We start from the raw sequence: 25,520 nt of genomic DNA, 5'->3' as shown, positions 1-25,520 counted from the left end.
AGTAACACAAATGTCAGAGCTTTAGGTTTTCTGGCAAAATGACTCTACTACACTTTGCTAGTCAAGTCTCACAGGTATCAGAGATGGGACAGCCTTTTTGCTTCAGGCTATTCTCACATAGAACAGAAAGGGAAACTTGATAGAGGGGCTGATGTCAATGTATTTTCCCAGAAAGAAGGCCAAGTGGCCAAAGAACAAGACCTGTTCAAGCCCCACAGCTGCTATCTGCCACCAACCCTGCCATCCTCCACGGCCTTCCCTGGAGAACCAGCATCTGATTTAGGTTAGCAACAGTAGCATCATCCACAATGAAAAAGCCAGAACACGTTCACCAAGAACACATCTGTCTTCCCAAAGGAAGTTGATTTGCACTGGTCTGGATCCGAGATGGAGATTAGGGTTAACGTGGAATTTCAACAGCCCCTCTCCTCCACCGTGCGTGCACACACACGCACACACATATATTTGTGTTCTCTCTCCCTCCTCTCTTACCCTCCCTACACCTTCACTTCTCCTAGTCTAAGGCTCAGGCAGTGCATTAGAAGACAACTTGGAAAATGTGCATCTTGAATTTATAACCCTCCCAGTGAAAATTTCCCACCAGGTTACCAAGCTACAGTTGCTAAACCAAGGATACACATGCTTACCTCTTGGACATTTCTACTGCTCTTGTCATTAAGCCAAGGAAATTGATCTCCTCAAAAACAAACACTCCTTGATCTATTTTTTCCCCAAGATTTTATTTTTTTAAGTAATCTCTATCCCCAAAGTGGGACTCAAACTCATGACCCCGAAATCAAGAGTTGCATGTTCCAATGACTGAGCCAACCAAGCATCCCACCTTGATCTATTCTTAAGTCAAAAACAAAAACAAACACACATACCAAAAACCATGCTACGCCCCACTGTACTTTTACAACACAAAGAGCATCACACCTGGCTGCCCATATTTTCGTGACATTAAAATTAAATGGTAGGCTTAGGTATCGTCAGCCTAATGATTTTACCAGCCACTGATGTTAACTGTGTAGATCTACCACTTCATTAGGGTTTGAAAGATAATTCCTTTCACTAAGAACTGCAAAAGGCTATATTACTCGGCAATCAAAAAGAATGAAATCTTGCCATGTGCAACTACGTGGATGGAACCGGAAGGTATTATGCTAAGTGAAATTAGTCAGAGAAAGACAAATATCATGAGACTTCACTCATATGAGGACTTTAAGAGACAAAACAGAAGAACATAAGGGAAGGGAAACAAAAATAATATAAAAACAGAGAGGGAGACAAAACAGAAGAGACTCATGAAGAACAAACAGAGAGTTACTGGAGGGGTTGTGGGAGGGGGAATGGGATAAATGGGTAAGGGGCACTAAGGAATCTACTCCTAAAATCATTGTTGCACTATATGCTAACTAATTTGGATGTAAATTAAAAAAAATAAAATTTAAATTAAAAAAAAAAAAAGAATTGCAAAATGCTAACTTATAGGTGGTACATAATTCTCCTATGAAGAATCTGTGCAAAAACAAGAAAACAACAACAAAAAACCCTTCAGCTAATCAAGCTTGGATCTAATTACCAGTTTACAGGGAACAAGGTTGGGTTGGGGGTGGAGGTGGTGGGGGTGGGGGAGGGGGGTGACGGCGGGGAGAACAAGTTGAGCAGTACCATGATACAATTAATAAAATCAAGGGATGCCTGGGTGGCTCAACTGGTTAAGTGTCCGACTTCGTCTCAGGCCAGGATTGTGGTTTGTGGGTTCGAACCCCACATCGGGCTCTATGCTGACAGCTCAGAGCCTGGAGCCTGCTTTGGATTCTCTGTCTCCCTCCCTCTCTCTGCCCCTCCCCTGCTCGCTCGCTCTCTCTCTCTCTCTCTCCCTCCCTCCCTCCCTCAAAAATAAACATTAAAAAAAATTTTTTAGGGGTGCCTGGGTGGCTCAGTCAGTTAAGTGTCCGACTTCAGCTCAGGTCATGATCTTACAGTTCATGAGCTCGAGTCCTGTGTCAGGCTCTGTGTTGATAGCTCAGAGCCTAGAGCCTGCTTCAGATTTTGTGTCTCCCTGTCTCTGGGCCTCCCCCGCTAATTTTCTCTCTCTCTCAAAAATAATAAGCATTAAAAAAATTAAATTTTTTTAATAAAAAATAAAATAAAATCCAGAACTTAGGAAATTCTACAGGATCCGGGAAGAAAAAAAATAGGGTAGGTATGGAGTTAGAAATGAGTAGGAAACAAGACTGGTGGGAGGAGAGGAGTCCCTGATCAAAGTTCTTCAATGCCAAGGCTGGAGATTTTAGATTTCAACCTCCTGGCAATAAAGAGTCCATCCCTGAGGTCCACCAGCTGTGGGGCACCACAATGAAAGGAGGACTGGAGGAAGAAGGTTCCTGAGGTCACATGAACAGGAATGCCCTGGGAATACGCACAGATTAGAGCAGAACCAAGCCACGAGGGCCAGGTATCCAGAGTGAGGCAGAGGCAGAGATGTGAGAAGTCTTCTAAAGGACAAAATGAGAGGAAGATGACCTAGTAGAATCACTGCCAAGGAGAGGGAGGAATTCAAGATGATGTTGAAAGGTCCTGCCTGGGTAACTGGGAAAGAAAATGGTACTGTCTGTACCAAAGTAAGAAAATAGTGACCTCTTTCAGAGGCACTATGGCAGGTGCTAGTTAGAGCCACAGGGACTTTAAAAAAACCTTATAAGACATCCCACCACCAACATACACTTCAAAAAACACATTCAAAAAATTAAAACCAAAAACCATTCTTGCTGAATCCATCTGTTCTAGGCTACTCAGCTCCACTAGACTTCGGTGATGAACAGTATCAACTACATTTTTGTTCACTTACTCAACAAACATTAATCAAAACCGAATCAATGTACTGTCCCAAGCTAGGCACAGAGGAACTCAAGGTGAATCAGATCCAGCCCCTGCCTCTGACAAGTTCAGTTCTGCCTCCTTTCCCTATGAAAGGGTGGCCAAACTGCTTCACAGAGATACTGAAGCCCCCACCCCAGTTCTTACCTGCTACGTGTGGAACAAGAACGGTCTCAGTCAACACTTCAGACTATCCCCGACCTGGGGGCTGTCTACCGTGCTTTCCTTTGAAAAGGGATGGTCCTCTCTGTCCCCTCAATTCTCTACATTATGGCTGACCTCTACTTCTGCCCACAGCACAAAGATGTGAAAGGTCAGTTTTGCCCTAATTTCTGAAGGCTTGATGACAGAGGAAAAAGAATGAACTATATGAGCCTTAAAAAATGACTGTAGGTTACAGCTTGACCCTTGTAACTGTAGGTTACATCTTTGCTTGGTTCCAGAGAGGGAAGATACAAGGGGGAGGCCCACTCCGCTGATTTCCCAGATAACTGAGACGTTCAAAGACAGATGTAAAAAAAAAAAAGCTCACTAGAATCCTGGCTAGGGGACAACAAGCAGCTTATCAAATGCTAATCGACCTCACAAAGCAAGTTAATGAGGCAGGCAAAACCCCCAGAAAAGCTCTAATGGTTTAGAAAGGGGCAGATCTGTGGCACACTAACAAGTTAGAGATAAGATTTCTAGGTGCTGCTTATTTCCCTTAAGTGCAAGAGCTTCCCCTTTCTTCCTCCTGGCCTTACAGGTTGCCAGAAGGGCTTGTGAGGTAAGGACAGGCCAGAGCCACGAGAAGGTATGGAAGACTCTCACTAAGACAAGAGGACAGGGAGCCCCAGAGCAGACTCTTGAAATCCTGTGAAAGCACAGAGACCTGCAGGCTCTCCTGTGCAAGAGTGAGGAAGCCATGGGATGGGACCAGAGGGAAACCTCTTCCCATAGAGAGAGTGACTAGGAAATGAGCTCAGTGTGCTCCTGCCTCAGGGCCCCACGCTGGCAATCCTGCCCATGCTTTCTGGTCACAGCTGTCGGCAAGGAAAGGGAGTAAATGTGGTCCCCAGCCCAACATTCAGCCTCACGTGGGAGGCTGGAGAGGGGTGTGGTGTATACTCACATGCCGTCAATGATCTTGAGGAAGACGCTGCAGTCCTGGAGCTGCAGCACGGCCTCCACGGGGCTGGCTACGTGCAGACTGTTCACCTGTGAAACAAAGGGGAGAGCCTGGTGACCCACTGCGAGTGTGAGGAGCACTGCATTGGCCGTGCTCCCCAGATGTCGACAATGAGCCTGCTCACAGTGGGTGCCCACAGCTGCAGGCCGCAGGCGCGAAGAACAGCTGGTCCTCAGAGCTTGCACTTCAGCGGAGAGAACCTGCTGCAGCCACGTGCCCAGTAACAGCCACCTGCGTGCAGCCTCAGACCCCTTCCTCTGGCTTCAACTAAATGAGAGCCAAAATTCTCCGAAGATGCTTCAGCACTAGGGATATAATTTAACTATAACTAGGCATAAAATGGCTCTGGAAGAACACACAAGAAACTGTCCGGTACCACCACTGCCTCTAGGGACAGGGGAGTCAGAGAAGCGGGTTAAAAGAAAGGTTTTTTGTATTATTGCTCTTTGTATCTCTTGAATATTTACATTATAACCCTCCATAGCTCAAATTTTCACATTATAGCCCTTTCTATCTCGTGGACTTTGAAATATCTATTCAAAACTTACATTAAATACTACGTATGTTTTATATACTATCACACAGATACAAAATTTTGCCAATGCATTTTTTAAAAATTTAACGTTGGGGCACCTGGGTGGCTCAGTCGGTTAAGCGTCCAACTTCAGCTCAGGTCATGATCTCGTGGTTTGTGAGTTCGAGCCCTGCATCGGGCTCTGTGCGACAGCTCAGAGCCTGGAGCCTGCTTCGGATTCTGTGTCTCCCTCTCTCCCTGCCCCTCCCCCCTATTCACACTCTGTCTCTCAAAAATGAATAAATGTTAAAAAAAATTTTTTAATAATAAAATTTATTTAATGTTTATTTATTTGGGGGCGGGGGGGTGGTTGGAGGCAGAGAGAGACAGACAGACACAGAATCCGAAGCAGGCTCCAGGCTCTGAGCTGTCAGCACCAAGCCCGATGCGGGGCTCAAACTCAGGAACCGCGAGATCATGACCTGAGCTGAAGTCAGATGCTAAACCGACTGAGCCACCCAGGTACCCCTGTTATTTACACATTTTAAAAATCCTTCCCAGACATAAACCTTTGGCTGACACAGGGAGAAATGATGAGAGAACAAGATAACAAAGAAAAAATAAGGGAGGAAAAGAAGAGCTGGGAACCCCAGAGAGAAACTTGGCAATCCTGATTCAATTGCCTTTTTCTCTTCTTTGCCTTTAGGCAGGCATCCACCTAAATCAGTCTTTACAACCAGAAAACTCACCAGCAGTCAGTCACCTGCGAATGAGTCAGGTACACAGGTTATTCAACAAGCATATACAGTCAACTTCTCCAGGAAAACCTCAGAAATTCCAAAGGCATCAAGTTCAGAAGAAGCCTGGGCTGAACTTCACCTTTGTTACTACCAGAGGAACAAAGGGTTTGCTAAGTCAGTCAATCACACATGCAAGACTGAGGTAAGAGGGAACTTAGGCTGCTTATTAACAAGGTATTTTTAAGAACTTCAGCACAGTGGTTATTATGTGCAATGAGTAGTTTCTGTTTACAAATGTGCTCTTTAAAAGGTACTGGGCTATGGGGCGCCTGGCTGGCTCCATCGGAAGCACATGCTACTCTTGATCTCAGGGTCATGAGTTCGAGCCCCACACTGGGTGTAGAGATTACTAAATTATCTGACAGAAAGAAAGGTAGATAAATGAAGAAATGAATGAATTGGTACTGGGATGAGAGCTCCCAGATAAAGATTTTGGGTGCAGGTCTTCCACGAACTTGCCAGGAACCTTTGTTATCAACTTATTTCTCTCCGTACCTACTTTCTCACTTGCCCAATGGATGGAATTCCTACCCCGTTTGCTGTTTACTTTAGAGGACTGGTGTGGGTTCAAATGGAATTATGGGTGCAAGAATATGTTACAAAATACAAGTGCTAAATGCAAAGCACTATTATTATTAATATTAAAATAATGAAGTAGATGTAGCAAAACTTTTACTTCTCAGTAGTTAAACAGGCTGACTGCACTAGAGAATCAAGAGTATTAAATAAAAAGAAACAATGACTCAGCCACAGAAATGATACTATTTATTCAGTTAAATATTTTTATGTTAAAAACAACTTTTAGGGGCACCTGGGTGGCTCAGTCGGTGAAGTGTCTGACTTTGGCTCAGGTCATGATCTCACGGTTCATGGGTTCCAGCCCTGAGTCAAGCTCTGTGCTGAGAGCTCAGAACCTGTAACCTGCTTCAGCATCTGTGTCTCCCTCTCTCTGCCCCTCCCCTGCTCACACTCTGTCTCTCTCTCTCAAAAATAAACATTAAAAAATTTTTTTAAATGTATGTTTAAAAATAAAAGGCAGGGGGGCACCTGGGTGGCTCAGTCAGCTAAGTGTCCAACTCTTGGTTTTGGCTCAGGTCATGAACTTGCACTTTGTGAGTTCGAGTCCCACATCAGGTTCTGTGCTGACAGTGCAGAGCCTGCTTGGAATTCTCTCTCTCTCTCTCTCTGCCCCTTCCCCACTCTCTCTCAAAATAAATAAACTTAAAAATATAAACAACTTCTAGGGGCGCCTAGGTGGCTCAGTCAGTTAAGCATCCGACTTCAGATCAAATCATGACCTCACAGTTTATGAGTTTGAGCCCCACATCGGGTTCTGTGTTGACAGCTCAGAGCCTGGAGCTTGCTTCAGATGTGGTATCTCCCTCTCTCTCTGCCCCTCCCCTGCTCACGCTCTGTCTCTCTCTCAAAAATAAATATAAAAAAAAGTTTAAAAAAAACAACTTCTAGATGGATCTAAATTAAAATAGGCTAAAAGTTAAGGGGGAAAAAAAGAGTAGAACATAAAATATGACCTCTCTTTGAAGCCTTAAAGACAATACATTTATACCATCTTGTCACGCTTAATCTAATTAGTCAGGAAAGGCGAGTGTAAATTTTCGAAGATTTTGAAGAAGATTTGAAGGACCAGGCCAAGGTCCTTTTCCATCAGCTGATAATGAAGAGAGTGCCAAGACTTAAGCACCCAAAACAGCCTCCTTTTAATACCTGTAATCTAAGAAAAACATTCAAGGACTGTGTCACTAACAAGACTGAAAAATCACACCAGTTAGTGGATTTAAAGTCACTTAAGGAATCTGGATTCATCCCACACCAATTAAGTAAGAATCCAGCAACAGTTTCTTTCATGGATATAAACATGTATTTTCTTCCTGTGCATTATTTTGCTCTCAAATGAGAAATTGTTGGAAAGCTGAGGAAGTGGAGAAGCTCATTAGTCTGGTTCAAAACACAAGAGTGAGGGCCGAGCTCACTAAACAATAAACAACCCAAGAGCTGCCTGTAAGGTTTTCAGAGTTACTTAAGGTTGTTGAATCTTAAAAAGTTCCCTATTCCCTATAACAGTTTATTCATGGTAACTTCTGGGTAGGGAACAATTTCAAGATACACTTCAAGCAAACTATAAATTCATTTTGACACAATAAAATAAATTACTGAAAACCTGGTAGGGAGGGAACCCACTCATTCTAGTATTTTAATCCATGCATTTTTAGTATTTTGAAGTATTTCCTTCTAGTCTTTTTTCCTACGTTGTTTTTTGCTAAACCACAACTATAATTGTCACATGTGTGTGTTCTATGCCACTCTTCCCCCTAATGTAACAAGTATTATTTGATGCTGCTACAGTATCTACAGTATCATAAAATCCACTTTAGCTGCCTTTTGTGTATGTATGCATATATATGTGTTTATATATATATATATATATATATATATATATATATTTTTTTTTTTTTTTTTTTTTTTTTTGAGAGAGAGAGAGAATGAATCCCGGGAGGAGTGGGGGGGGGAGGTTGTTGAGAGAGAGGAGCGGGGCTCACCTAAGGTGGTGTTTTGTGTTCACCCTAAGTAGGGCTTGGGCTCAAGAACCAGGATATCACGACCTGAGCCAAAGTCAGATGCTTAACAAAATGACCCACCAAGATGCCCCAATCTTTTGTTTAAGTTGAAGATTTCTATATAACTATATATTAATAATTTTAATGCATGTTCATTCTGACTCTTGAAAAAAGTATGCAAGTATCTGCTGTTAAATAAGACTAACCCTATGTCTGTTCTCTGTAATGGTAGTACTCACCATAAAACCAAACCTAGGACCTAAATAAATAAACTGATGAACTTAAAACAATGTGGCTAGGGGCATCTGGGTGGCTCAGTTGGTTAAGCATCAGATTTTGGCTCAGGTCATGACCTCACGGTTGGTGGGTTCAAGCCTCATGTCAGGCACTGTGCTGACAGCTTGGAGCCTAGAGCCTGCTTCAGATTCTGTCTCCCTCTCTTTCTGTCCCTCCCCTGTTCACCTTCTGCCTCTCTCTCTCTCAAAAATAAATAAACATTAAAAAAAATAAAAATAAAAAAATAAAATAATGTGGCTAAAGGATCCCCCAATATTCAGTTAATCCGCTGAACTAGAGACATAGCTCACAACCAGCCCCTTCCTGGGGATGAAGGGCGGAAAAGGAAGAGACAATGTTTCTAACATAGATATAAAACACTGACTCTCCTCTTCTCTGCTACTGCCATCGTGCTGTGTGGTGCGGTTTCTCAGTATGTCTTCTCACAAGACTTTCAGGATCAAGCGATTCCTGGCCAAGAAACAAAAGCAGAATCGTCCCATTCTCCAGTGGATTCGGATAAAAACTGGTAATAAAATCTGATACAACTCCAAGAGGCAGCTCTGGAGAAGAACGATGCTGGGTCTACAAGGGATCATACATGAGATGGCACACACTTATGCCGCCTGAAAGTCGTATGTTCCTATTCCATTACATCCTACTCCATCACCTTCCCACTACCTCAACAGCAGATCTGTTTTATCAAGGAAATGACTTTTCTCTGTCATTATGCTTCTGCACCAGTAGGTTGGTTCAGTAATAAACATGAGACCTTTTGATTGAAAAATAAACTGAAATGTAATGTAAATATAAAATAAGTAAACTATAAATATAAAAATACCCATTTTAAACTGTACAACTAAAATTCACATTTACTTCAGAAACTGAAGACTAAGAATGTACGTTTTGTTATTTTTTTTTTTCTTTTTAAAGTAGGCTTCACACCCAGCGCAGAGCCCAACATGGGGCTTGAACTCATGACCCTAGATCAAGACCTGAGCAGACATCAAGAGTCAGACGCTAACTGACTAAGCCACCCAGGCACCCTTGTACACCCTGTATATTGAACACATTTCCTGACTAGAGATTTACAGCAATTAAAGACAATGTCTTATTAAGCCCACCCTACTTGGAAATTAAAAATTCATGTCCTTCAAACTATTCTGTAATTTTTTTGATTGGCTTTTCACTTGGCCCTAATTGATCAGCAGTCAGGGTGACTACTAAAATACCCTGTACCATATAGCATGCCCTGGCAATATTTTAAGTATCAAGAATTATTATTTATTCAGATACTGTGCTTAATGCTTTTTACAAACATTATTTCATTGTCCTCATAATAACTCTATGATGTATTTTTATTTCAATTTAAAAAATATGGTGCTGAGAGGCTAAGTAACTTGCCCTGGGTCACGCACACAGGTGAGAGTGCTGATTCTATCAGGCTGTCTGACTCCAAGGTCCATGCTTGTCATCACTACACTCTGTGGCCTCCTCTGTTTCTCTGTACCTTTTTGTTCCCAGTGCTCGGTATTACTCTTTCATTTGCCATTGTTTGTCTTGGACAAATGTATGAAAAGATCTAGCACAAGGATTTAAGTAATCAAGAAGGCAACAGGAAAACAGTGGAAACAGACAGAAACATGGTAAAGAAAGCAAGGAGAACCTTGCCCTACAATAAAAGGCCTTTCAAGACCAAAGTCCCTGCATGTTACTGAAGTTCAGCATAAACCCTTCTAGTTAGGAAAATGCAAAGGAAGCAAATGAAGATGGGTCTCTATGCCGTGCTGCAGCCAACCGTCCCATGAGAAAAGAAATTTATACTTCTCCTAAGAGGTATACAGAAGCTTAGAAGATAATACTCTTCTAAGCCACACAAGCAGAGTTATGGACCATTGTCAGCAGCAACATCACCAGGGATAATAAAAGTTAAAAACTAAGGAGAAAGGCAAAGGAAAACTGTTATTTCCTTAATCTGGAGATGAGAAGACCTTACATAGCCCTGGTTCCCTCTCGCACCCCTCCAAACTTTCTGGGAAAATTCTCAGCAAAAAGAGAGGAAGACTACTCACCCAAGAGAGGAGTGCCGCTGCCCGGGTGGCATGGAGTGTCATCTTGGTGACACCAAACAGTCACCCCAATGCACCTGAAAACCAAAAGAAGAGCAGTTAATTATATCAGATATCCATGATGAACGATTAAGGGGGAAGTGGTTCAATTTACTGGCTCTTAATATTTAAATAAATCTCTCTTCACGCAGCACTTAAATTTACCAAGGCACCATGGGAATTTTGAGAAAGAAGCTCAAAGTACACATTAAAATTACTATAGGGGCACCTGGGTGGCTCAGTCAGTTGAGCGTCCGACTTCAGCTCAGGTCATGGTCTCACAGCTCATGGGTTTGAGCCCCATGTCAGGCTCTGCCGACAGCTCAGAGCCTGGAGCCTGCTTTGGATTCTGTGTCTCCCTTTCTCTCTGCCCCTCTCCCACTCGTGCTCTCTCTCTCAAAAATAAATAAACATTAAAAAAATTTTAAAAATAAATAAAATAAAATAAAATAAAATAAAATAAAATAAAATAACTATAAAACTTCGGGTGCCTGGGTGGCTCAGTCAGTTAGGTATCCGACTTTGGCTCAGGTCATGATCTCATGGTTTGTGGGTTCGAGCACCACATCGGGCTCTGTACTGACAGCTCCGAGCCTGGAGCCTGCTTCAGATTCTGTGTCTCCCTCTCTCTCTGCCCCTCCCCCACCCATGCTCTGTCTCTCTCTCTCAAAAATAAATAAACATCAAAAAAAATTTTTTAATAAAATAAAATTACTGTAAAACTTGTAACAGTAAAGAATCCTGCATTTAATTCAATGTCCACAAGCTCTACATGCAATCTTTCTGTTCCACAGAAAATATAACATTCAAGGCTGTTCTTCAACCCTCCTCTTTGGGACATGGTGCCCTTAAAACATGGAACATGGGTGCCTGAGTGGCTCAGTCAGTTAAGCATCCGACTTCAGGTCATGATCTCACAGCTCATGAGTTTGAGCTCTGCATTGGGTTCTGTACTGACAGCACACATCCTTGGAGCCTGCTTCGGATTCTATCCCTCTCTCTCTGCCCCTCCTATCCTCGAGCTCTCTCTCTCTCAAAAATAAACATTTAAAAAATAAAAAAATAAAACAACAAACATGCCTTTTCAGACAGGCATGGGTGATCCCATGTGACCTTGGTCTTGTGACCTTGGACAAGTAGCATAAGTTCTTTCGGTCTCAGTTTCCTCTCTACAAAACGGTAATCACAAACACTTCCCTGGGTCACTGTGATGCTTCAAGACCAAGCAGATAACGCAAATAGCATAGTGCCTGGTATACGGTAGGTATACAATAAACAATCACTAATCTTAAGCAGAAAGGTTGATTTCTGGCTCGTTCTGCAGGTATCCAAATTCTACCTAACAACAAGTCCTTAAAGGGAAAACTCTCCAAATTCTGGATTTGTATATCTCCCACAGAAATGTCAAAGACATGGTTCAAATGAGGGACTGGATGATGCCACATCCAATGCTGGCAGAGATCTCACGGGACATTTAATGAAGGATCAGGTACCTGTCCTGGTATTCCTGCTTCCAATTTCCCTTCCCATTGAGAATCAGCCAACTGCCTGCCAACCTGCCCAAGAGACCACACAGCTGGTGACTAAATATTCCTCAACACCTCCCAGGAGCTCCCAGAATTCCCACAAATCATGGGGGCAATCAGTCCCACCCCCCACCTCCTGTCACAGGTACTCAGTCTGTCACTATTCCAAGAAGAACAAGAGTGGTTAAGAGTCACATCACCTGTAACTTTCCCCACATATTAGTATCCCCTAAGGTGTGGGTTCTTTGGAAACAACATTTGCTAGGCACCTTCTGTGTTCAATGTGTTGGGACTCCATTCTTGTCCATAAGGTGCCCACTGTCTAGCAGGGGAAAGATATACATAAATCTGATGGTAATCCACTCCCCATCATTTCTTATTCCTTCCTATGCAAGTGTATAGTGCTTATCAAACAACCAAAAAGGTTATTTTCTTGTTCCATACATATGTTCATCCTGTGCTGGAAGACACATGGGAAATGGGAGACAATGACATGGCCCCTACCTCTGAGGAGCTTACAGCAGGATGAGGAATGATATTAAACACACACGAAGCATTAAATAATAGAAAATAATTAAATGCTAAATATAACTGTTAATTATAATTAAGTGCTTCCTGACCCCACAAAAGCCAATAATACCCACCTGTAATACCAACATCACAGTCTTGGAAATGAGCCAATTCACCTGGGCTTTGGTAAGACCCAAGTGAAGTGGTAAAGGGAACTCTCAGGAGGGCAAAGAAGCTAAAGGGCCTAAATGTTCTTCAGTCTTGGATGATTTTCATCCAGCATGGCCTATCCATCAGCACTGAATGCCTAGCACCCTGGGGCCAAGCAAGGATGAAGACAGATGGTCTCAACTATTGCACCACAAAAAGACTCTTCTAGTGCTTGGCCAGCCTAAAGTTAGAGGGACCATGCCTGGTCCTGGTGAAGGCAGCAATGGCCATGTTCTATTGGGGCTTCTTAAAAAAAAAAAAAAAAAAAAAGTCTAAGCTATTTAGGAACAAGGGAAATGAGGCCCAGATTACCTCCCCCTCATCCCCACTGTTGCCTCTAGACTTGCTGTCTGGAGAGGTCCAAAATTTCGGTCAGAAATTTTATTTGCAACTGGAGGTGGATCTTGCCCCCTCTGAGAGATTCCACAGCTGTGCTGCTAAAAATGACCTGAGGTTTAACCAACCTCTTCCCTTCATCTCAGAGGCAAAACCTACAACCCTTATGTCCTCTTTGGGGGAGCCTGTCTAAAACTAGTTCCACTGCTCAGGAAAACTGGTGTCAAGGCCAAATGCCTTCTTCTGGGCTCCCCAGGCAAGGAAACAGGAAGAATCCAATACTCAACATGAGGCACTCCAGAATGACCTTATCACCTCAAAGCCCATAAAGAAGCACTTTTCCAGAGACAGGACACTGAGGTGGGAGCTGTTAGGACAGACAGCCACTCATTTCTCTGGTTAACGAATGATTGAAGCCAGTGGCATGGCTAGTCTTCAGATTGGGACTATAGCTTTAAGCAGGCCTTGGCTTAGAACCTGAGGGCTCCCAGCCAAAGCACCATCCTCCCCACCCTCCCCCTGAAATCTGAGGCAAGCCCCACCCAGAAGACTGGGTGATGGTCATGGTGATGGAAAAACAGATCCCCGCATTGTAGCTCAGAACCATTTCACAAAAGGATCTGAGATCCACCCAACGTGATCAGGTACCACCCACCCACAATCCCCAAATAACAAACAAACCAAGGCTTCTCAAGGCACCTTCAGAGTTCCCACCTACCCATTTATGTGAAAAGAAGTACCCTCAGAATCTGAAACAGAGACTTCACAGACCTGATAAGGTGCCCTCTCTTCCCTGAGTTCAAGAAGGAACCAAGACACAAGACACAGAAGAAGCTACCTTATAAACTTATGGCCTTGCATCCTCTTTACATTTTCAAAACCGATATAATGTAAATTCCTACATCAGGACCAAGCCCCACATTTACAGGAATCCCTCTGTTTCTAGAAAAGATGTATCAGGACAAGGAAAAGGACACTCAAAGACGCATAGCCACCTGGCCTGTACCCTCTCTGGGTCTTAAAGAGTTAAAACCTAGCCATGGTTTCCTACCAGGACTGAAGCTAATGCAAACCACCTGCTCAGATGCAAGGACCAAGACCAGAGGGTCAGGTTGCTAAGCTTTGGGGTCTGTTCAAGAAAAGTTTCAGTTCCAAGGGTTTAACTAAGTGATAGGTCAAATGCCAGAGGGTCTGAGTCGTGTTGTGGCAGCACTGCTCTCCTTACCCTAAGCCCCCGCCAGCTCCTTTTGAGACCATCTTTAACTCACTTACTGCCTGCCAGAACACCAGCCCTACCTCAAGATAACACCAAAGTGAAATTTGGTCCAGAAAACTACAAAATTGTACTGATCACAAGCCCTTGCCTCCACTGAAAGCTCATTCTCTTAGGTGATAGCTCCCACTCCCAGAATTTCTTGGCCCAAATCCCACACAAACTCCCACCTCAAGGCATCCTTTCCCAAGCCCCACCCCCTCTCTATCCCTTATTTCCAAAGGCTCACAGGCTCAGAGCTCACAAGGGAAATGTCTGAGTGCACGTGGGTGGCTCAGTCGGTTAAGCATCCAACTCTTGGTCTCAGCTCAGGTCCTTGATCTCAGGGTCTTGAGTTCAAGTCCTGCACTGGGATCCACACTATGTGTGGAGCCTATTTTAAAAAAATAAGGACACCTGGGTAGCTCAACTGGTTAGGCTCTTCATTCCAGCTCAGGTCATAATCTCAAGGTTTGTGAGTTTGAGCCCCACATGGGGCTCAGAGCTGACAGTGGGGAGCCTGCCTGGAATTCTCTATCTCTGCCCTTCCCACCACCCCACCCCCCACCCCCTGCTCTCTTTCTCAAAAATAATAAACATTTATTTAAAACAAAATAAAACGCCTGTCCTATCTATAAGCCCATGTTCAATGGCAAGATTTGCCACTACTTTGACAGCCTGCCTGCAGCCATAAAAATTCCATGCTCTGTACACCTTTCTAAGAGATATCCCACCATCGAATAACCCCCACATCCAAAGAGTAAACACCCTGATCTTGAGGGAGGTCCTCCTCCTCCTCTAACTCAGGGAGGAATAGGTCAGGAGGCACTGGCAAACAAGCACCCAGACCTCACCTGGTAGGTTACCCCAGAGAGGTCCAGCAAAGGCCAAGCTATGTCACCATCAACTAATTCATCATAAAGAACAGAATAGGAAATATCTTGCTGGTGCATCTCTTGGCCTGGAGGACATAAAAGGCTTAAGGACCAGTGGCTCCAAGAGCAGCCCAGGTGGAAAAAATACAATCCTTTTCAACTCCTGTGGTGTCCAGGATAGGCTGTCCTGTCTAACTCCACAGGGTTTCTCTGCATTCCTGAGATCAGGGCAAACCAGCTTGCTGGGTATATTTCCTGGGTCCCCTAAAAGGGACTCACTCTGGACTCAGGCCTCCCCCTCTTCACACAGACCAACCCTTCTATGTAGCCTAGAATTTGGCCCAGAGCTCTGGTGAGGAACAAGAGAAGGAATGCAAGGGAAACCAAGATTTCCCTGGTTTCTTCAAAAGTGGCTTACTGATATCTGCCCCTCCCCCCCCCCCATGCTCTGCAACGTCCAGATCAGAAGGATGTGGGCAAAAGGGTTGCCATCACGAAGCAGACCTGGGGCCTATAGCCATATACTGCACATACACACCCAAGCCCCCTTCAGCAGTTCATCAGCACCTGCCCCCACTGCTGTATTCACACACCCTACCCTGGTCACTACCCGCGGCCAAAATGAACCTTTTTCACTCCCCACCACTGCGTACACACCCAGGCCTCACTCAGGAATGGAGAAGCTCTCTTGAGCTGTCTCTACAGCTCAATGTGCAGGCGCACGCTTTTCCCCTCTTAACAAAAACACGCTGACATCTATCTACGCGAGGGGAAAAGAAAGCAACCCTTTGCTCTCAAAGGCGCCAACTCCCGGATGTTGGCAAGCTCTGCTCCCAGCGCCTGTTTCTGAGTGTTTACTTGCGCTCCCTCTCCTCTCCCTCCCCTTTAAGGATGGCGCAGGAAAGCGGAGGGGGGGGGGGGGGGGAACTCCACCGCACCCCCTCGTCCATGTTTGAACAAAAACCCAGAGAAAGAGGGAGGGAGAAAAAGTCTCAGTGCAGGGGAGGGTGGGGGGGGCCTTACCAGACTCCCAAAGCCAAACGTATCTACAGGTTTTAATCCGCCATTAGCATTTAAATCTTGAAAGGAGAGGAGGAAGGGGGGGGCTAGTGGAAAGTAACCCCACACACAAAAGAAAAGTTGTTGGTTTTCTTCTCAGTCAGCCTGGCAGGAGCGATCTTCCTGGCTGACAGCCAGAAGTGCGTCACAGCCAGGAGTCTGCTTTCTTTAAAGGCACAGCAAGCTTCCGCGATCTGGGAGTACAGCGAAAGCAGGGAACTCTCGGGAAGGGGGGGGAGGGGCGCCAGTCGGGGGCAAGGAGAGGAGGGGCGCACTGGAGAGGAGGGGCCGCGAAGGCTAGGCCCACGAACGAAAGACTAGGACGCAGGGGAGGGGGGAGGGGGGTGCAGGAGCCAGCAGACAAAAAAATCCTGAACGGCAACAGTGGCAAGAGCCAAGGCAAACTGTGGCATAAATACACAAAACACATCTCACAGTGGCCTGCCTGACAAACCTGGTATCACCCGGACACTCCCCCTTCGCTCTCTTAACACAGCAGTGACAGCCTGTCCATCTCTCTGGCCAGCGACGGACTGCCCTGATGATTAGCTCAGCCCCTGCCTGGCGGCGCGCAGGGCAGGGAGGAAGAGCCGGGAACAGAGGCTTTGGAGAGGGAGCAGGACACAGGCCCTTTCACGCGGGGCTGCTTCCTGCCGGCTCCAGGGCGGGGCGGCTGTGTCTTTAAGCACACACATGCCGCTCACACACAAAGCGCCGGCCTCCTTTCGCGAGCGCCGCCTGCCCTGGGACAAGGCCACCCCCCAAGCCCATTCCCAGAGGGAATCTCTCCAGCCCGTACCTTCTGCGTGGCAAGGCCAGGACTCCGCGCTCTGCCCGCTCCTCCCCCTCGGCCACCCAAACAAGAAGCCCAGGCAGATTGTGGCCTTGGAGTGCAGGCCTGCGCGGTCCTGTCCGGGTGGCTGCGTGCTATTGTCGACTGTGGAATGGCCGCCAAAATCCCAGCTGTACTGCCAGAACCTAATCCCCTGTTCCGCTGAGCATTTGTGGGGAGGGGCCGAGGGGCCAAGGCACGGGACCTAGTACCGCAGGCACTGGCTGGAGCCCCTTCACAGTTACAGGCACTGGGACCCATGGGCAGAGCCTACAGGCTCTGCCTCTCCTCCATGGCGGATAAGATGTCGGACTCTTAGAAAACAAAACCACAACATTTCCACCCACTGAACAGTGACTCTCACCAAGACTCCAAGAGAAACTCACCAGGCAGTTATGAGGACACCCCCCCCCATCTTTTATTTAGACCAAAAATATTAAGCACCTACTATGTGCAAGGCACTGCTATAGGACATTGAGGGCGTATACAAATATGAATTAAACCCAGCCTCTACACTGATCTAGGTTATAATTACACAGAAAATAAGAAATGTGCCTTGAAAATTATATTTCAAGACAGTATGTGCTAACTCCCACAAAAGAATATAAAAATTCTAAAAAGAGTAGGTAAAAAGACTAAGAAAACGAAGTGATATTTCAATTTGGATCTTGTAACAGGTAGGTAAAATTTCCCCAGACAGAAGTAGATAGAGGAGGGTGGGGGGAAGGAAAAGCAGAGAGGACTTGTGGAAGTAGTCTGGGAACACACTTAAAGGGTGAGGTGGGGTCAGAATTAAAGAATCTTGAACTTGAAACCAAGAAACTGAATAAAGATGTGAATGTTTATTTTTAACACAGAGATGTGATACGATGAGAACTGAACTTTCAGAAATGATTCTGGTATATAAAAGAATGAAGCTAACAGCAGGGAGGCAGGTCAGAGGCTGCCACAACAGGAGACAGGTGATAAGGCCACAAAAGAGGGTAAAATGAGGGAAAATGGAAAAAAGAGGAATGAGACACTGCAGAGACAGGATGAAGACAGGCAATGGTTGGAAGCAGAGAGAGAAACTGTAAAGGAGAGAAAAGTGTGAGGGATGACTGGGAGGACAGAAAGGCCATCTATAGATTTAAGTGGGGGAGATGACACAAATCATGTTAAGAAGAGAGAAAACAAGGTATAGTAAATAGCTACTGCTTACTGAGTGCATACTATGTGCCACACACCCACTGTTCCACTGGCTTAATGTGTATTAACTCATTCATCTGAAAGCTCCTGGTGAAGCAGATACTGTTACCACTCAACTCTACAGATGAGACTGAGCCACAGAGATGAAATAATTGGCCCAAAATCACATGCCTAGCGAATAGCAGAACTCTATACTGCTTGCTGCTGTGGGACCCTGGCAGGTAACCTCTGAGCCTCCATATCCCTATTTATAAAACAAAAATAAAGATACCTATTTTACAACAAAAATATACATGAAAAAAATCTACTTTACAAAGGTTATAATGAGAATTAATTCAATAACATCTATAAGATGCCCCACACACTGGCTAGCACATAAGGCACAAGGTGGTGCATAACAAAGGTTAATTCCAGCTGGGCACTTTGGCACCTTGTAACCAAGGTGTCCATGCAGAAGTTGGCTCTTTGTCAGGGAAGCTAGTAAGGGTGCTCCTCCCTGGAGTGGGAGCATGGATCCTTAGGATGCCTGCTTTCCTTCCATCAGTCTGCCTCTCTGGATTTTACTTTAAGGTCCAGCTCAAATGTCAACACCTCAAATACTCCTTAACAGGTATCAGTGATTATCTTAAGGAGGAGTCAGACTATGAGGAACTTTCTACACTGTATGTTTCTTTCATATTTGAACTTATTTTTAATAAACATGTATTCCATTGGTAATCAGAAAAACGTGTCTACCTTCTGCATTTGGTACTTGTACTGCCTTAACCGTAGACGCATGGAAGTCTTATCCTCACATCTAGAATGTAAACTCCTCAAGAGCATAACTAGTTCCATCTCTCTATGATCCCCCACAGTATCTAGCACACTAGGGGTCCATGTTATCTATCCCACTGAAATACATCTGGATGATAGCTTTCCAAATTTAACCTTCTCAGCACCAGAGAATGACTGTGGTGAGTGGTGGGGTCAGACCAAGGCCCACTGCTGCAGAGACTCCCATCACCCTGCTTCTCCCAGCCCTGTAACTTATTCCCACAGGATCGCTCACAGTCTGTGGTTGGCAATTGCTATTGGTAGAAAGGAAAGTTCTTATTCAAAGAAGGACCAGGAAAGCCAAACCAAAGCAAAATCCAAAGCTTTTATAGAAAAGCCAAGTGGCAAACATAATTTAATAACTGGCACAATCAACACTCCAGAATATGTATGAGGTGAAAATAGGAGGCAGGCCTGCTAAAACTGTCCTGGCCACATGTGGCACTGTGCTAACCCTGAAGCTCCCTAGCACATTAAAGAGTTGATACTGTGTCTCAAAAGAATACAAGAGATTCTCACCCCCCCCACCCCCCCCCACCCCCCACAGCTCTAAACTCCAGGCAACAGCTTCCAGCTGTGCAGCCTCAGAGGGCTGAACTCTCCTCTGGAACCTCTCCACCAAAATTGCCAAGCTTCCGGGCCTGCTCTTTAGGACAGCCCAAGGAGCTGGGCCAGTTTCTCCAGCCTCTCCCTCCCCCACCACAGTGCTGCCACTCCCCTCCTGTGTCCCCACCCTCCTCCTGGCCTAGCCAGGTGACAGGCAGGCCATATGGCTCCTGCCTGATTCCACAGCCCCTGTTCAGTGTCTTCAAAAGACCAAGATAGAAATGGTAAAACCATTTTTAAAAGAAAGGAGAGAGGAAGGAAGGAAAATGATACATGGCTAACACAAGATTCAGGAGAGCATTCAGGTAGAGGTTGGTGATGGGTATGGAGCACACAGGATGTTTCAAAGGGTCCAGTAATATCACATCTCCTGAGCTGGGTGGCAGGTGCATTGGTGTTTTATTATTTTTGTTTCAAATGTAAATGTTACAGTTTTTAATGTATATTACCATTTTAAAAAGCTTAAAGGAAAGACTGCAAGAGAGCAATTCCGCTGAGATGACCCAGGGTAGGGTGGCTCTAATACAAACAATTCACCTGACATTCATGGCCCTCCATGACCTGGACCCAGTTTTACCTTCTACTAGAGTTACTTATGCCCTTACCCAAATGCTCCACCCTGACAGATTGGTCTTCTCACTGTCCTCTGAAGTCCCTCTGAACTCCTATCTCAACCTTCTAGCCTAGAAGAGAAGCCTTCACTGTAGGAAGCCATAGGCCAGGGTCCAATGAGAGCCTCTCAGTCCCTTCAGGCCCTCTCACTAGGAAAGTTGGCAAGGGCAAATGCTCTTATAGATCCACTGCCCTATGTAATGCCTTCTAGTCTTTCCTCTGCCACTTGATGTCCTAGCATAATAAATACCTAAAGACTATCATTATTGTTTTTGCTGTTACTGTTGTAATTAATAGCTAACACTTAATGAGCACTTAGTATGCACCAGGCACAATGCTAAACACTTCCCTGCTTTATTTTGCTTAATCCTCACAGTAACCCAATGGCACAATAACAAATACTATGATTACCCATCTCTATTTTACAGAAAAGTAAACTGAGAAAGATTAAATAACTTGCCTAAGGTCACACAGTTGGTAGGTGTCGGAGCCAAAATCTGAGTCCAAATGGGTTTCTCCAGAGCCCATCCTCTTACATGGTCATCTCATCTAGTTCTCTCAACAATCTATAAGGTAGGTTTTATTTCTATCTTAAAGATGAAGAAATCTGAGTCTCAGGAATTAAGTGACTTAGTCACATAAGTATCAAATTGTCTCTGTGGTCTCTACATTATTCTCCAATGCTCTTAAATAAACAATCATTGAATGAATAAATAAAAGCTAGTACATAGCACATTCTCAGAGGCTCCAAGAAGCCTTGTGCCTCTATACCTCCTCATAAAAATCAACTCTTTGATCAAAACAATCAAACTTCTAACTTTATTATCTTTTAATGTTTTTATTTTTGAGAGCGTGCACACGCGTGCGCACACACACTCATGTGGGAGGGAGGGGCAGAGTGAGAGAGACACAGAATCCGAAGCAGCCTCCAGGCTCCTCTCTGCCAGCACAGAGCCGAACGCGGAGCTCAAACTCACAGACCGCAAGATCATGACCTGAGCCAAAGTCGGACACTTAACTGACTGAGCCACCCAGGCACCCCTCAAAGCAGTTCTAATCTTAAAAGTAACCACTAAAGAGCTTTTTTCTGAAGATACAAGAGCTTTACAAACATTAAAGGACCAAAACTACTCTGAAGAGGCAAGAACAGAAGAATTTTCTATTGGGAGGGATGTTGGACATATCTCTAGGGTGAGAAGCCACGGAGAAAGAAGGCTGGAGGAAACACCGTTGGCTGGAGGGAAGGACTGCTGTTTCAGAACCCTGACCTCGAGCTTATTTACCAAGCCTCACCCTCCCTCTCCAGAGGGTAGTGCTGAGTAATGAAGCAGTGTTGGTAAGCCTGTAACTTCCAGAGGAGAAAAGCAGAGGGCAAATCAAAACCCAGAGAGGATTCATTATAACATCCAAGAGGCCCTATTTGGTTCTCCCTGAAGAAGGGCTTTTCTACAAAACACCTAAGAACCTGTTCACCCTGTTTCATTGTCACAGAGGAGTAAGCGGATCTGTCCCTACAGGCAACATATCTAGCACAATGTTTGTGCACAAACACAGAACTGATGATGAGAAAGCTAAAAGAAACGGAAGGAGGAACAGTTTCAACGTAAAGACTTGCAACTACTCCTGGAAACAGCCACACCAGTGGTAAAAACACACTAGATTTGGTATTGGAAGCCCCTGGAGGTTAAGTTCCCAATGGACTACCTACTAAATTTATGACTTTAGGAAAGTCACTGCCCTAGCTTGGGTCTCAATAAAAGAAGGTTATTGGTATTAGATAGATCATATCTAAAGCACTCTAAAAATTTCCCATGATTCTTTCTGCAGGACACCATTCTCAACAAGAACAACAACAAAAATCTTTGTAACAGAACTAATCTCAGAATCTGCTCCAAACTTCACCAGTTAGGGCTTCCTTTGCAAAAAAAAAAAAAAAAAAAAAAGCAAGTCCCCTAGAAACAAGCATTTTGTTTTTTACCCTACTGGGTCCCACCCCGAAGGAAGGCACATGTGGGTGCTTTACTAATTCAGATGACAGAAGGTGGTCCTTGGAAACTGGTAGCACCAATTTTGCATGGGGCACAAGCTGATTGGAGCTATACTCAAGGTATTTACGAGGTTTTGTAAATAAAAGTCACAGACAAAAGTGCAATTTATAATTACATTGGTCTAGAACGCCTAAATAAAAACAGCTTTCTATACTTGGTCAACAAATCACAGAATCTCAAAGTTGACAGACCTTAAAGGTCATCTAGTCCCAACCTACATTCATAGTGGAATACATGTGACAACTCTGCTGAAGATTTGCTATCTCCTGCCTGAGACAGAAATTTTACAACCTATTTGTATGTCTGAGCAAGGTCTGCTGATTTGACACAACTTATGATTTCAGCTGGAGAATAAGGATTCTGCCCAGGATCTGGTTTGTTTAAAATAGGCTTTAAGTAACTAAAAAACTCCGATGACACCTCTCTCTTCTCCCCTCCTCCCCCTCTCCTCCCACCCCCTCTGCTTTATCTTCCATGTCTCCACCTCCTACACAGCACTGAATCCCCTCTCTGGTTCCAAATCTACTTCTCCTATCACACCAGGATGCCTTTAATATCCAAAGAAATGAACAAACACAAATATTAGTAAGGGCTGGATTTCTAAATAGGATGCTAGATTGCCTCAAAAACCAAACTTGTTAATATGCTCCTAGTAAGTAAAATAAATGGGAATGGTGTCTAACGTGGCCATGATTAAAAAAAAAAAAAAAAAAAAAAAAAAGACAACAAACCTAACATTTTAACAGACTTTAAAAATGTAAGGAAGGCTATGTCTCACATCTTAATTAATCTCCCCCTGAAAAACCCTAAGAAACAAACAGGTTTATTCCAATTTTAGAGAATAGAAGAAAATACCTGCTTCAAGGTCAACCTGCAAGATTGCAGAGCCAGAACTCAAGTCTTCTAAAACCAGGGCTCTCTCCAGCACACCTCAACTACAACTTATACTTTTCTTATCAGTATAATCCTTTAGGTGTACAAAGCACTTACACATTCCTTGATCAAATGGTTTCTGCTACAACTAACTCATGGTATGGGCAAGTCTTAGGTGTCATTTTCTCCATTTTTAAAGATGCTAAGTAACTTGAACATCATTAGATAAAACAACATCCCCAATGAATCTGGCATCATTGTGAAGGATGAGAGTTCCTCACCAGCAATTTTCCTAAAACTGAAATCCTCCCTCCACTTTATGACCAAATTTTTAAAACAAACAAAAACAACAAAACAAAAAATGCTATTTGCAATACAAATTCTTCAAAATATGTAAGATGGGTTACTCCTTATTTGGGACTAATGAAATTTAATCAGGGACATTCAACCATAAACATGAAATAAACACCTGTAAATACTGTGTTGGAGACTCAAACATGAACTAGACAGGTTTACAATCCTGTGGAGAAAGAAACATACCTATAACTCACCTTAATACAAGGTGAAAGGACACAGACTTGGACAGTGCCAACGGGAAGGTGAGAGAACACTGGGAAGTCTAGACTTCTAGGGGACACACCAGAAAGGCAGTGTCCTGAGCAGAAGGCTTACTTGTGTGCACTTTTTCAAAAGATGAATCTGGCATAACATTGAGTCCAGGGGCAGAACAGTGAGGTGGCAATTGCAGCAGCAGAGATAAAAGTGCTGCTGACAGGGCAGGGGCAGCAGGAACGAAAAAGAATGGTGTTACTTGAAGGGCGCTGTGGAGGTAGACCCAGAGCTCTTAGGAACACAGGTGTGGGAAGGAAAAGACCTAGGATTCCTGTTTCACTGAAAAGATATCAGAACAGGAACACAGAAGTTACTGTTTTAGAGGACATGTGACGGCCTGATTGACTCGGGATGGATGATTAGAAAAGTTTTACCAAGGAAGTAACATTTAAGCCCAGTACTTAAAGTATGAGTAGGATGAGTAGGGTTTCACCCAAAAAGAAAAAAAGAGCATTCTAGGCAGAGAGAACAGCATGTGCAAAGACAGAGCTTATTACATTTGAGCAATGGCATGCAGTTTTAGGAAGGTGTAGCAGATGATGAGGATAAGTGGTACTAAACTGTGAGGTACTTACATCATACTAAGGAATTCAGATTTTATCCTGTAGGTGATAGGAAACGATCAAGGTTTGTAAAGAGACAGAGTAAATGGGAGTAACATAGATAAGATCTATGTTTCACTCTGTATGACATACAAGCTAGAATTGTAAGAAACAAGAGGAAGGCAACATAGCACAGTAGCTAAGAGCATGGGGTCTAGAGTTAGACTGCCTAATTAAAATCCTGGCTCCAGAGCTTATTAGCTGTGCAACCTTAGGCAGGTTATTTAACCTCTCTGTGTCCCGTTTCCCCATCTATAAAATAGGAATAGTGATAGCACTTTCTTAGAGAGTCATTGTAAGGAATTAAGACAATACTTGTAAAGCGCTTAGCACAACACCTAGCACAGAGAATGCTAGCTGCTATTAGAGTCTGAAAATCCATTACTAGAAAGTTCTATCTGCATATGGTTTAGCGTTGTCCACACTCTTCCTTCTACCCAAAGCTTTCTTTTCCTGCCTCTTCATCTAGTTAATTCTAACTTATCCTTCATATTTCAGCTCAAATGTTACTTCCCTCATGTAAATTCTCCCTAACCACCTAGTTCCTAGTTCCCAGTTCCATACCAGGTCAAGTTCCTACTATGCATAGCACCATAGTACTTTCCTTCACAGCACTCAGTTTCTAATTATGCCTTTTTGCATTTCATTAATTCCTTTCTCCTACCATCATATGTTCCATGAAATCACAGATGGTGTGCTTGCCACTGAATTCTTAGAACTCAGCACAATGCCTGGCACATAGAACATACTTGATAAGCATTTCTTAAATGAATGAAAGGTTTCAAAATATATTTTAAAAGTGAAGCCTCCAGACTCAATCTTCATATACAACGCAAGATACAGAGGGATACCTGGGTGAGTTCAAGCCCCGAGTCAGACTCTGCGCTAACAGTCAGGGCCTGCTTGAAATTCTCTTTCTCTCTCTCTCTCTCTCTCTCTCTCTCTCAGCTCCTCCCTTGCTTCTGCTTGCTCTCTTTCTCTCTCGAAAATATACTTAAAAAAAAAAAAAAAAAAAAAACCCAAGATACAGATAAAAGTAGTTGGTTTGAAGTAAAGGATGTTTGGAGCCCTGTCCCCTTTGCTTCCACCTGGTTCCTGAGTCTGTTCTGTAATTCTTTTTTTTCTTTTCATTGTTCTGTAATTCTATTAAGCTTTGCACAATGCAGAGCAAAACCAATACATGTCTGAAGTAAAGCAGTGATTAAAAAAAAGAGGAAGCATGGGCACCTGGGTGGCTCAGT

General features: G+C 44.0%; 1 protein-coding gene and 1 pseudogene across 6 annotated transcripts in view; one reads left to right on the top strand and one right to left on the bottom strand.

Moving 5' to 3' along the window:
• NUMA1 (nuclear mitotic apparatus protein 1) overlaps nucleotides 1-25,520 on the bottom strand; it is a 72,142-nt gene that overhangs the window by 24,315 nt on the left and 22,307 nt on the right. For 2 of the 6 annotated variants that reach the window (XM_042957549.1, XM_042957552.1), the window contains exons 1-3: nucleotides 16,058-16,279; nucleotides 10,290-10,363; nucleotides 3,995-4,080 (exon numbers count right to left, since the gene is read on the bottom strand). In XM_042957549.1, the coding sequence (XP_042813483.1) occupies nucleotides 3,995-4,080; nucleotides 10,290-10,331 (128 nt within the window). In that variant the 5' untranslated portion in view covers nucleotides 10,332-10,363; nucleotides 16,058-16,279. Of the gene's footprint in view, nucleotides 1-3,994; nucleotides 4,081-10,289; nucleotides 10,364-16,057; nucleotides 16,282-16,547; nucleotides 16,774-16,892; nucleotides 17,228-25,520 lie in introns of those variants that run through there. The other 4 variants (XM_015537020.2, XM_042957550.1, XM_042957553.1 and 1 more) reach the window with 4 other exon arrangements.
• On the top strand, nucleotides 8,459-8,847 carry LOC102951569 (annotated as a pseudogene).

Source organism: Panthera tigris, chromosome D1 (assembly GCF_018350195.1).
Source record: "Panthera tigris isolate Pti1 chromosome D1, P.tigris_Pti1_mat1.1, whole genome shotgun sequence".
Classification (NCBI taxonomy): domain Eukaryota; kingdom Metazoa; phylum Chordata; class Mammalia; order Carnivora; family Felidae; genus Panthera; species Panthera tigris.
Note: the sequence above shows the minus strand (reverse complement) of the source record. Positions and strands in the feature narration are given on the sequence as shown.